The 12,395-nt window shown below is 53.2% G+C and overlaps 3 protein-coding genes across 3 annotated transcripts; 2 read left to right on the top strand and 1 right to left on the bottom strand.

Moving 5' to 3' along the window:
- Positions 1-281: 281 nt before the first annotated feature.
- VPS27 (Vacuolar protein-sorting-associated protein 27) lies at positions 282-2,702 on the top strand (the record flags this gene model as incomplete). Its single annotated transcript, XM_051475462.1, has 5 exons — positions 282-355; positions 411-543; positions 592-876; positions 924-1,686; positions 1,732-2,702. 5 exons carry the CDS (start codon positions 282-284, stop codon positions 2,700-2,702), a joined length of 2,226 nt encoding a protein of 741 aa, XP_051320750.1.
- A 1,751-nt stretch (positions 2,703-4,453) lies between these two features.
- On the bottom strand, positions 4,454-5,735 carry J4E85_011260 (uncharacterized protein; the record flags this gene model as incomplete). Its single annotated transcript, XM_051475463.1, has 2 exons — positions 4,454-5,601; positions 5,672-5,735. The coding sequence occupies 2 exons, from the start codon at positions 5,733-5,735 to the stop codon at positions 4,454-4,456; spliced, it is 1,212 nt and encodes a 403-aa protein (XP_051320751.1).
- Positions 5,736-6,913: 1,178 nt separating this feature from the next.
- Positions 6,914-8,978, top strand: J4E85_011261 (uncharacterized protein; the record flags this gene model as incomplete). Its single annotated transcript, XM_051475464.1, has 2 exons — positions 6,914-8,668; positions 8,829-8,978. The coding sequence occupies 2 exons, from the start codon at positions 6,914-6,916 to the stop codon at positions 8,976-8,978; spliced, it is 1,905 nt and encodes a 634-aa protein (XP_051320752.1).
- Positions 8,979-12,395: the final 3,417 nt, after the last annotated feature.

Below are 12,395 nucleotides of genomic sequence, written 5' to 3' on the forward strand. Positions count from 1 at the left end.
GGGGCGATTTGGGTATCGTGAGTGAAGGCGTTGGGCGTGGATGGCCGTCCCGCGATTCGCAGGGTTGAAGCATGCGTCGGTGGATGCGGCTCAGAGGCGTCCGGCGTCATCGCCAAGCCCTCACCTCGGACAGCTTGCTACCTAACCACCACAGCGACTATCCCCACGCGCTACTCTCCACCAAGCCGCAACTCTAATTCCAAGTCGAAGCAGCTATCAAAGTACACCGATTTACATCTGACACCCACAAACTCATTCACCCACTGGGAGCGCCCTACATCATGGCGGGCTGGTTCGGGTCCTCGACCACCGGCGCGCTCGACGAGCAGATCGAGCGCGCCACCTCTTCGAGCTTGTACGAGTTGGCCGAACCATTTATTGTATTTGGTATTGATGCTAACATACATCAGAGAGGACATGCCCCTCAACCTCGAGATATCCGACGTTATTCGCTCCAAGACGGTGCAGCCTAGAGATGCCATGCGCGCATTGAAGAAGAGGATAGGGAATAAGAACCCCAACGTCCAGCTTGCCACCTTGAACGTACGAATCACCCTGTGGGAATGTCACGAGCTCTGCTAATCGTCTCAGCTCACAGACACGTGCGTTAAGAACGGCGGCGCCCACTTCATCCAAGAGATAGCTTCCCGCGAGTTCCTCGATAATATGACGTCCCTACTCAAGGCACCCCCGACCGTCGCACCCAACAACGATGTGAAGAACAAGATGCTCGAGCTTATACAATCATGGGCGACTGCCGCTGAAGGGCGCCAAAACCTCAGCTACATCAACGAGGTCTACTATAGCCTGCAACGGGAAGGCTACCACTTCCCTCCAAAGGAGAACATCTCCAGCAGTATGCTTGATAGTAGTGCAGTACGTTGAAACAATATTACGCGAATAACATGTACTAACACTTTCAGCCCCCCGAGTGGACCGACTCCGACGTCTGCATGCGATGCCGCACGCCCTTTACCTTCACGAACCGGAAGCACCACTGTCGCAACTGCGGAAACGTCTTCTGCGGCGCGTGCTCGAGCAAGAGCATCCCGTTACCCCATCTCGGCATCATGGACCCTGTGCGCGTCGACGATGGCTGCCATGCGAAGCTTACCGAACGGTCGCGGGGGACACCGCTCCCGAGAGTCTTCGACACCCCCAAACCACAGAGAACGCTATATCAGGGCTCAATGGAGCCGCGGAATGCGCGCGTCGAGGACAGCTTCGATGCTGACTTGAAGCGAGCGCTGGAGATGAGTCTGGACGAAGCCAAGGGAAACAGCTCTTCCGGCTTTGTGCCTCAGTCGCAGTTGCAGTCACAATCCAAGCCGACGAATGGGACGAGCAAGAAACAGCCTGAAGAGGAGGAGGATGCCGATCTCGCTGCCGCTATTGCAGCTTCCTTGGCTGACATGGAGGAACAAAAGAAGAAGTATGCCACGACCTTCCGGGAACAGGCCTCTAATGCGAACGGTTCAGCACCTTTTGTCGCGCCTAAGAACGATTACGAGCTCACACCTGTCGAAGCCGAGAACATCAACCTCTTTTCCACATTGGTCGACCGGTTACAACACCAAGCGCCTGGCACTATCCTGCGCGAGCCACAGATACAAGAGCTGTACGAGAGCATTGGAAAGTTGAGACCGAAGCTTGCCCGTACCTACGGCGAGACTATGAGCAAGCACGGTATGTTACCTCTTTGCGCCATCAGAACCGTACTAACACTAACAGACACACTACTTGACCTACACGCGAAGCTGTCAACCGTCGTCCGGTACTACGATCGCATGCTCGAGGAGAGACTTTCTAGCACCTACAACAACCAGACCAACGCCATGTACGGTCTCCCTGCTTCTTCGCAACGGCCGGCATCCAACCTATACCCAAGCATACAGCAGTCAGGCGCACCGGGATCCAGTGAGAACTACTACACAGGAAACGCAGACCCTTCGAGTGCATACGGACAACCGCAATCGCAATATGGCGGCGGTTACCAAGCACCCTACCCACAGTTCGACAAGCGACCACAGTCCTACGCTCCTCCCCAGGATCAATACCAACAACCCTCACAACCATACCCCAACCTTGCACAACCGCCACCTAATACTTCGTACCCGAACCCTGCTTCACCACAACTCCAGCGTCAAGTATCGAATCAGCAATACCCGCCACAACAGTCCTCGGGATATCCATCGCAAGCACCTCCGGTATCTGATGCAGAGAGCGCCAGCTTCTATTACGGAGACAGCGCTGCAGCGCAACCCTCTCAACCACCAATGCAGCGAAGCCAAAGCTACGGCTCTCAACCATCCCAACAACAGCAACCTCCCTCTCCACAAGCATACACCCGAGCTCCACCACAGCAAACACCTATCTCGCCACCCGCACAGCCAACGACTGCATGGCAAAATCCCCCGTACCCCAGGCAAGACCAGCCACAAGCTCAACAACAACAGGCACCCCCACCGCAGCAGCAGCAGCAGGCACCTCCACAGCAACAACAAGCTCCACAACAAGCGCCGCCGCCCCAACAGTACTGGCAACAGCAACAGCAAGCGCCCCAGCAGCAGCAGTCTTCGGCGTGGCAATCTGCGCCGTATGCGACGGGTGGTTATGGGCCTGAGAGTTTCCCGTCTGCGCCGCAGAATCAGTTGCCGGTTCAGCAGCAGAAAGTTGTGGATGAGCCGCTGATTGATTTGTAGATGATCATATGAGGGTAGTCTGAGTCTTTATGTATGGGACGGCATAATTCGGTAGTCTTCGAAAAGGGCCTGGAACAGGAATGTTCGTCCGGGCTTTTCGGCGTTTGATAGGTGGGGAAGACCGATAGCATCGCGCATAGATATCTAGGTATGAAGATAATCGCAAATATCACACTATGCAACGCTACTGCCTTTGCAGGACCTGGTTCACATAAGTATCAATCATTTTCTCATCCCACGCCAGTCATGACCCCAGTCTGCAGCGTATGAGCATCTCATAAACCCAAGAAAGAAAATGCTCAGGTTCATTGTCGTCGCCAAACAAAGTGGACACAAAATGCCCACATCGTGTTCTACTCACAAGGCAACAAAGCCTTGCGATATGCCGGATTCGGATAGGAAGCCCCAACTTCATTGACCAACTCACCAAACAAGAAAACACAAAGATGGCGCTCTTCTCTTCTCATGCGTACACAATGCAGGCTCAATTCTTAGACACATCACCGTAGGAGCGATATAGCATGTAGACACCATCTCCATCGCAACACCAACAAGACACCCATGAACCGTATCCAGCATGGCAACAACATCCACAATCACCGCCGTCCTAACAACAGCAAAAACTCACGTCGCGGACCACGCAATCCAGCCCGGTGACTCCCAGCCCTCAACCTCCCTCTTCACCCTATCCACCCTATACAAACTACTTCTCCTCCTCTCCATCCCGCTCATCCACTCCCTCGCCACACACCGCCGCCAAAAAATCATCCAAACAAAAGAAGAAGTCCGCGACTTAGCAACCTCATGGCAAGAACCCTGGTTAACATCCGACTGGACGACGTTATACGGGTTAATCGGTCTGGCGCAGAAGGGCGAGATAAAAGGCGAGCATACGCCATTTCATGCTGAGCATGTCTCTACGATGCAGGGGCGGTTGAGGAATGAATACGGAACTAATAAGAAAGCAAGGTGGGCGTTACACCGGTTGTTGGAACGGGGGGTGATTCCGCTGAGGGTGGACGATGGTGGTGTAACGACGAGTTGTACGCGGAGATGGGGTGTGTCGTCCAGTTTTCCCTGGGTGGTGCTGCCGAGGTGGCAACAGAGTAAGAAGAGGGGGTTCTTTGAGTTTTTGGTTCCACATCCCGAGCGTGTGGAAGTGCGTGCGTTGCTGGGGTTGTTGGAGGAGAATCAAATGAACTACAGCATCTCATGCCGCACGCACAGCCCAAAGACAAAAAAGACACGGACTTCGATTACCGAACCGCCCGTCTTGCATGTGGACCGTCACGATCCCAGCGATCCCCTCCCTTCTTTCCCGCTGTCAGTGGGCGCGGAATCGAGTTGTGAAGTCCTCCTTCCTTTCCTACCCGACGAGACGGTGGAAAGGGCGCGTGGGAAGCGGGTAGCAGGGCTGGGTGATTACGTTAGGGAAGGAGAAGGGACAGAGGGGAGGCCGCGTATGCCGTTGTTGCACTGGAGTAGTTGGGCTGTTGTTAGGGTGGAGGCGGCGCATTGGGGGTATGTGGAGTTGGATCATTATGTGCTGGGTGCTGTGCAGGATAGTGGCATGGGAGTTACGTATAAGAGAGATATTTGTAAGAAGACTGGGAAGTTGGTTGTGAAGGAGGTGGCTGCGTGGGAAAGAGGTGTTTGTGAGAAGAAGGCGAAGGGGGAGATTGAGCGGTGTGGACTTTGGTTGTGAGGGGGGAGATAGATTGAAGATGTTGTTATGTTCGTTTTTTGATGGTCTAGAAAGAACCAGGTTCTAATTGTCGTTTCATCCATGCTCCGATTTCTTCTACTCGTGGTCTTGTTGCTGGATCGGGGTCTTGTTGAGACCAGAGTCCGACGCCTTCGTAGGAGGTCAGTTCGACGCGGTCGTGGGCGATTTCTTCGTATTGCTTCTTCTCTGCTGCGTCGTGCCAGCGGGATCGCCCAGAATGCGTTTTCAAGATTTGGCGGGCGATGCTGCGTCGAAGGTGCTTGGCTAGATCATTTGTGGTATCGTTGAGCGGACTCTGCAGTCCAGTTGTGACATTCCATATCGGCAGGCTCAGTCTCGTGCCGGCTGGAGGGTAGTTGCGGGCGTAGGCACGACATCTGCTCAGCGTTGGCACTGCTGGTGGGGCTTTGATGGCATCCTCGAAAGTCGCATAGTGGTTCATAGCCATCTGAGTTTCGATGTCGAGGAGTTCGTCCGGTTGCTGTGATGCGAAGATGTCGTCTTGTGGCGGCAGGGTAAGCTGCGCGTGAGGAGAACGGAAGAAATGCAATGGAGATGCAAATCGATCGAAGTAGTCTTGCGGCTTCCTAAACAGAACGTCACGCCTTTCCGACAATATCATCGTGGGTATGATTTCGTTCTCTCCATAAGCTTGCCAAGATGTCGGCGGCGGTGTTTTGGGCAATCGTTTCCTGCCACGCTTCTTTTCAGGTTGCAGATTCTCTATAGCCTCGCGAATCGCCAATGAACCAGCCATGTCTTCATCAGCTGGAAGTTGGGTTTCGTCGCCATATTGCGGCTCGGGGAGATCCTCCGGCTGGACGACTGGAAGCTCATCGGGGAACACCCAATCTACAATCGGATTGTTGATGGCTGCAGCGCCGATTCGACTCTCCCCAACACGACACTCTGTCAGAGCCAGCATCGTTGCCAATGAGCCGCCTACTAGTTCTCCGCATACACCCATGCGAGCTAGATAAGGCCGTTCGAATTCATCGATAAGGATATGCTCGCGGACCCAATCGTAGCCAAGCAGCACATCGTGACATGGGGTCGGATACTGATGCGCCGACGACGCGCGGTAGTTAATACGCACGATAGTCCCAGCACTTGACTCTTTTAGCGTTGTGATAACGCGTTCGTCTTCATCGGAGCTCTCTGGCACTACTGGTCCTGGAGGCAGGTAAAGCAGGACCGGAGCTTTAGATGCTGATGCATGGAATACGCTAAAGAGGGTTAGTACTAGAAGAAGCCAAGATGATGCCCAGAAGCTGCGATCTGAGGTATGCTCGCTTAGGGCGGGGCATGGTGTTGGATTGCGGAGGAGCACAGCGCTGTGAGGTCATCGCACAGCAGCGGAGGATTCCCCGGGCAATTGCAACGACGAGTGGCAGGATCGAAAGACAGACAACGTCATGTGAAGGAGGCGGAAGAAGACTTACTCAACCGTAATGGAGCCGTTTGACCGACAGGGGATCTCGATGCGTTCACATCGTGGGAGGGCGGTGACGGCCGAGTAAGGTCGTCTGGGGGCGAGGAGCGAGAATCGGGGCGGTGATAGGGCAGTGAAAGCCTTCAGACAGGAGTGTCGCAGCATTAATGGGGACCATGCAAGCGATGGTGGGCACAGGTGTAGTCACAAGTCACCAGGCGGGCAAGGCGTGCAAGATGAGAGACCTCAGTTCGCTTGGGGCTGTCGCTTCCGCATGGGGACGGGAAGACGGCCCTAGGGGAGGAGCCACCGCCGCGAGGAAGGCGCATCAACACAGCACAGACGTGAAAGGACGGAATGCAGAATTTGCGTGCGCGATATAAAAACCGGTGCGACAATAACAAAAGCCGTTAGCAGAGCTGTCAAACATCAACAGTTGTGCGGTAGTGCTCAGGGGGAGTGGTGGGCGGGTCAGCATGGGGCGCGGCGTGCAGGGAAATTAGGCTAGCTGCTTTGAACCCCGAACTGTCGTGGTCTGGTGCAGTCCACAAGCCGCAGCCTGATTTCATTTCTACGCCGCCTCCGCTCCTTGGTGCCGACCTGTCTTTCATTCCCGTCTGTCCTTGACCGTTGTGCACTGTGCGATTCTGCCTGTGGTGCCGAATTCCCCGCAGGCCCTCTCGAAACCTATTACGCTCACGCCCATTCGCGCCTACGACCCGCTTTCACAGCCTCCCAGACCCGCGTAGGACCAAACTCCGTATCACCTAATGCACGCACCTGCACGCTGCGCCCGATAACCCTCCCTAATATATCCTTCTGCGAAGATTGCGTTGTGCGACAACATCGTGTTTCCAACATTGCGACCCCAACGCCTTATCGCGAGGACCTCGACCGCCCTTTCAACACGTGCGCCTGCTAGCTCACCTGGGCACCGCAATCCTCGCACCTCCACCGAGCCTACATCGAATCTACACGCATACGCGAAACTGGCGACTGTCGAATAATACCTGGGAACAGCTGCTTCGGGTCGTCGCCCGTTAGCTTATCGATATGGCGGAAGGATCCAAAGTCCGCGCAGTCTTCACCCTGTGCAAGAACCTCGTACTGGCGGCACTGCTCTATGCTGCTATCTACGGCGTCATCACCTTTATAAACGACCCCTCTGTTGCTGCGAAGGGCAAGATTGGCATTCCCGCCTTCCTGGACAAGGCTGGACCCACGGAGCTGATCGAGACAACCAAGGCGGGCGTCAAGGTCAAGTTCGCCGGCACCACCAAGACTGTCACCATCAACCCGCACGCCAATGTCTTCAACCGCCCCATTACCGCCGTCAAGAACAAGGACGACTACCTGGGTCCCCGCCCGCATGTCGATACCGAGGCCGACATTGACATGCTGATCGAGGAGTGCCGCGGCACCTATGCTGGCATTGAGAAGATGAGGAAGCCCTTTGACTGCCTCAAGTTCTTTGCAGAGGGCGAGGACCGCTACTACAGCCTACCAGAGCCCGCCGACCGAGCCAGCGCCCAAGACCCCCGCAACGCCGACTTCATCAACGCAGACGGACACGGCAAGACGCTCGAGAGCTACACCCCTGTAAACGATGCGATTGCTGCCAACGGAACCAACATCGGTACCTGCCCCGGTCCTATTATCCCATACCACACCTACTGGACTGGTCCTGCGACCTGGCGAGTGGAGGTCTTCATCAAGAGTTACCTCTACACCCAGAACCTGGCTTGCTCTCGTCTTTGGCTATGGCTTGACACCGACCACAACCCAAATGCTGTCGAACACATGCTGAATAAGGATGCTCTATTTGCCCGTTTCCTGCCTCTGGTCGAGCGAGGCGACATTGTTGTCATGCCCTGGAAGTTCCCTAACCGCATCCCACTGGCTACCGACAAGGAGGACAAGAACGGTTTCGATTACTACAGCAAGCCTGGCGCCGTGAACGCCAAGGGAGAGAAGGACGTGGCTGAGAACATTATCGAAGACAAGGATGGCCAGCAGTGGCTCGTTCTGACCCAGAAGCAGATGACATTCCTTCCGGTCGCCGTATCCGATGCCGTTCGCTTCATCGTATTACACATCTACGGCGGTGCTTACTTCGACATGGATGTTCTGATGCTCCGGGACATGCGACCCCTTCTACTGCCGAAAGAGCATGCCTGGGCAGAAAGATGGGCGGCACATCCTCACCCCGGTGATTACAACACTGCCATCATGTCACTCTCGGCAAACTCCTCCCTCTCATCCTACTTGCTCTACGGCGGTATCAGAATGGGCGTCAACTTCCACCCCCGCGTGCTTGGTCGCATGGCCTGGAAAGACGGACGCGACCAGGAGTTCAAGATGTTCGAGACCGCTGCCTTTGATCCTATCTGGACAGAGTTCAACTGGGACCGCGAAGGACGCTGCACAGTGCCATGTATCCGGGACTACAGCGCAGTCTTCAAGGGCAAGATTGGTGGCGTCAAAGACGAATGGGAGAGCTACGACGGCCCACAGCTCAACCGCATCGACCTCAAAGACGCGCAACGCAAAGAGCTCAGAATGCCCGCCAGCGACTCCTTGGCCAAACGCGGGGAAGAGAACGTACCCGCGTCCGCTGCCCTACCAACTCCCAATCACGGCGACAAAGAGCACCCCGATTCGTTCCAAGCCACGCTTGACGAGGAGGCTGAGCTGAGAAAAGCTGGTGTGATTACTGACTACGTCTTGTCGGAAGACAAATTCCCTCCCAACAACCGCACGCTGGAGAACTTCTTCCGGGGTGCCTGGACATATCACATTCACAACCAGGTAAGTCTCAACAGAAATTTCCACATGTTGTTTTGTTGCCACCGCAACCCCGCTTCTGCGCATCTATAGTCCGATGTCCCTGCAGCAGGTATCTTGGCAACGGCTTCTTCCCCACATAAAGACGGAAAAGCAAAGAACATACGCTAACAATGCATCTCAGTGGATGAAGCATCCCGAACCCTCATCATGGATCTCGGTCCTCGAACACGCCCACGACGGATTCATTGCCGGCAAGCGCACGAACCCTTACGGCGAGAAATGGACTGGTCCTACCCTCATGCCATACAACTACTGGCCTGAGTACGTGTGAGGCCCCGGCAGCCACCGAACCTTAACCCCCCCTTCTGCGACATCGAGCTACCAGCCGATGCGCAGAGGTTGCCGTGTCGAGTGCTGTCGCTTCGGGGGAGACAACAATCCCTCTTCGTCAGGCGAATGTCGCATACGGAGAATTTGTGGTGGCCAGCTACAGACCCCCATGTGGCTTTCTGCTATGGAAACGGGCCAGCGACTCTTCGACCACATATCAATCACCCATTTATGGCATCACGATACGCTCAAATTCATCTTTTCTCGTCAAAATATAAGCGCAGCATAAAAGCCAGATTTCAAAGATGGTCTGCTTTTTGGAGTTTCACGGGTGTTGATTTTAGTACTATTTCTTAGTTGGCTTGCGTTCGCGGCATATACCCTTCGTTTCTTGTTAATTGTTCTTGAACTTTCCTGGGCCAGTGTGGTACTTGGTGAGGTGCTTTTTGGTGTTGGAGTATTTTTTTCGCAATAAGCTATGGTTGCTAGGTAGTAGGGTAGGCAGATCTAACGATGTGGCGTCATGGCCAGAATTGAGGAGACTAGAAATGGAATGAATCTAGAGAATTTGTTTGAAGCTTATATTGTGTATATGCGTAGTGATTGGTTCTGTTTTTCTGGGTATTGTCTGTGTGGGTGATGCGTGACGGGATGAGACGGTGGCCTTTGAGCGGGGGAGTGTTGATGGGTAACTGGAGCTTGAAATTTGATACGGGTTAAGTGATACGATGTCGCACCACCGTTACCAAATATCTCTTCCCCAGTGTACACAACCAAAGTTCCCTCGCGAAAAGACCCTTCAGGCCCGAGCGCGAAAGACAGAGAGGTAATACGTATATACGTAATGAAGGTATGTTTCCTGTCTCTTTGGTTTGACACGGGTTGGCATAGTTGATCTCGCTCCGCCTACTTAGACTTACTCCGTAGATTGCAGATTGTAGCTACTGATCGAACTAAATTAGACAACGAAGACGGGTCGACGCTAGAGTTGATGCGGATCGATAGTTTGGAGATAGTGTGTGCTGAAGGTTAGCTTGTATCTCGACCTTTTTATAGTAGACTGTTAACGCAGAGCAGAGCAAAAAACGCAGTCGGGCAACTTTGTATAGTAATCTTAATGCAAGTGTATTTTATAAACACCCCGTGCGCGCTGCATGCAGGTATCTCGACCTTAAAGACACGTTCCTACTTAGGAATTAGAGTTGACATCTAAGTAGCGCATCTAATGTAGTAAATTTTGAGAAAAAGAGGCTGTGTTTAGCATTCAAGATGCAGCAGACGGACAACTTTTACTTACACATTGTTTCCGTTCTTAGAAGACAACTAGCGACTATGTACACTCGGCTTTCTCTGTATAGATATTTAGTACATTAAGAGAGAAGCGTAAAAGCCTCTTTACAGGTTAAGAGTATCGAAATAAAGCTTTGTTTTCTAAAGTTCTTTGTAACCAGAACTACTCGCAATTTGTACAAGACGTACAGCAGCTGCAAGCAGTGTATTATACGCGCGACTTTTCTTAGTTGTAAGTGTATGTAGCTGCAAGCAACATAATAACAGACTAGATAATTTAAAAATATAGATCTAGATCAAAGCATGCATGTAGGTTAGAGAAGTCTAGGTAGGCCGCCGTAACACACACGAGATACACGGTAAGTGAATTCGCCTATTAAATAATAGAAGGAATAAGAAAGAGATCTAGGTAGGTAGGTTTGAAGCATGCTTGTTATCCGAGCCGGGTATGCGAAGCTTAGAAGTATGTAGTCTATCCTAAGAGAACGCTACCTCGGTGGCGATTAGTATAGGTTATAATACACTCTCCTGTGCCTAATAGTTACTACTACTTGCAATACTACCCGTTACCCACCTTACTATTGTTACACTGGACGTGATACGATGATACCTGGTTTCCGATGCTTACGACAATTGTACCAGCCTGCTTAAAGTCCTCAGCCGACTCCTCCTCTGATGGTAATAAGCCGCGACAGCAATATCCAGTGCGCCCTACTGTCAATGAGAGATGATGGCCCATGCAAGGAGTAGCAGACAGGGAATTTTGCCTACATTGTTCTTGTACAAAGAGCAAGGAATGTAGCGACCATAGCGATCACGCGGAGTCGGAGTGATATCACCAGGGCCGCACCGCAATTAGCCAACGGGTTGTCATAGTCATCGGATAAAAAGCCATGGCCGTGGAGCCGCACACTAACACATCATCCAACGGAACGCATGCCAACAGCCGAGAGTATGGAAGGTTCTCAAGATGAAACAGTATCAAGTGCCCAAGTCTCGGTTGCAACAATACGGAGCATCGTCCATAGGTGTGATTTCTTGACCTGCCTGTTCGCGGTACGATCACCCGATGGGCTGCAGTCTACCTCGTGACGAGCCCCATACAACGCGCTTCTATGCCAGCGGAAGAGCGCGATACTTTGTAAAGGTCCGAGAGTGTTCCCGTTGATACGGCTACAATACGGCTATGCAATGCCATCCCCCACCAATCTGTCAATGATCATCGTCTCACATGCGTCGAGAGATCCTGGCCATGTCCCGACCCCCACGCGTGTCAAACAGGTCCTCGTGTCTTGCACCGTGGAAGTAACGTTCCAGAATGAAATTCGCCTGTTCTCCGGAGTCACTTGGTAGGGTATCCTTGCTGTGGAGCCAGATCTGACAAGCGCTTTTCCCGAGATTCGTCCTGTACCTTGCTGGTGAATGGCAGCAGGGATGGAGCATGACAAACGTCTCGAGTGATGCGTGCGTACATGTCAAGCGGATCGGCATGTACTGCATTTTAGACTTCCGTCCCGGTGCTTTGGTGGCGGTGCGGCTGGGAGAAGGGCGTTGCAAGCGTCGTTGAGCGCAGTTCCTACCTTTCGTAGACGTTGAACCATCGCGTCTCTTGGGCCAATGCAAGTCGCCGAGGTACCAAGTAACCAAGACTCGGGGACACCGACGTGGAAGCTGATCTTATATTCTTTTGCGGCAGGGACTGACGTGAGATGAAGCAAGTCGGGATGTGGTGGGAATCGGAGATCGGTTAGTAGACGCCGTAAGGACACTAGCCCAGAAAGGGGATCGCGCAGACTCTATCAATTTAGTTGACGTTTTTCCAGAACCCAACCTGCCAGCGCGGACCGATTCACTGACACTCCTGCCTCAGCTTTCCCACGCGAGGCGCTCTCGAGCACGACTGTCACATTCCATGGTTTGATGCATGCCGGGAAGTGACGGAACTCAAATACGCTTTTCACCACTCAGACGGACGAGATCTTCACTATGACGTCTAGAAGAGTTTTGAGGCTTCTCATCCTCGTAGCTGATCCTCCGCATGGGATAAGATGAATGCGAAAAAGCGGGGTCGCGGCAAGGGCCTGTACGCGTCCGCGCTTAGCAATATTCGCATACCGGGTACCATGTA

The sequence above is a fragment of the Alternaria conjuncta genome, assembly GCF_024043145.1.
Source record: "Alternaria conjuncta strain BMP 0040 chromosome Unknown scaffold_32, whole genome shotgun sequence".
Classification (NCBI taxonomy): Eukaryota; Fungi; Ascomycota; class Dothideomycetes; order Pleosporales; family Pleosporaceae; genus Alternaria; species Alternaria conjuncta.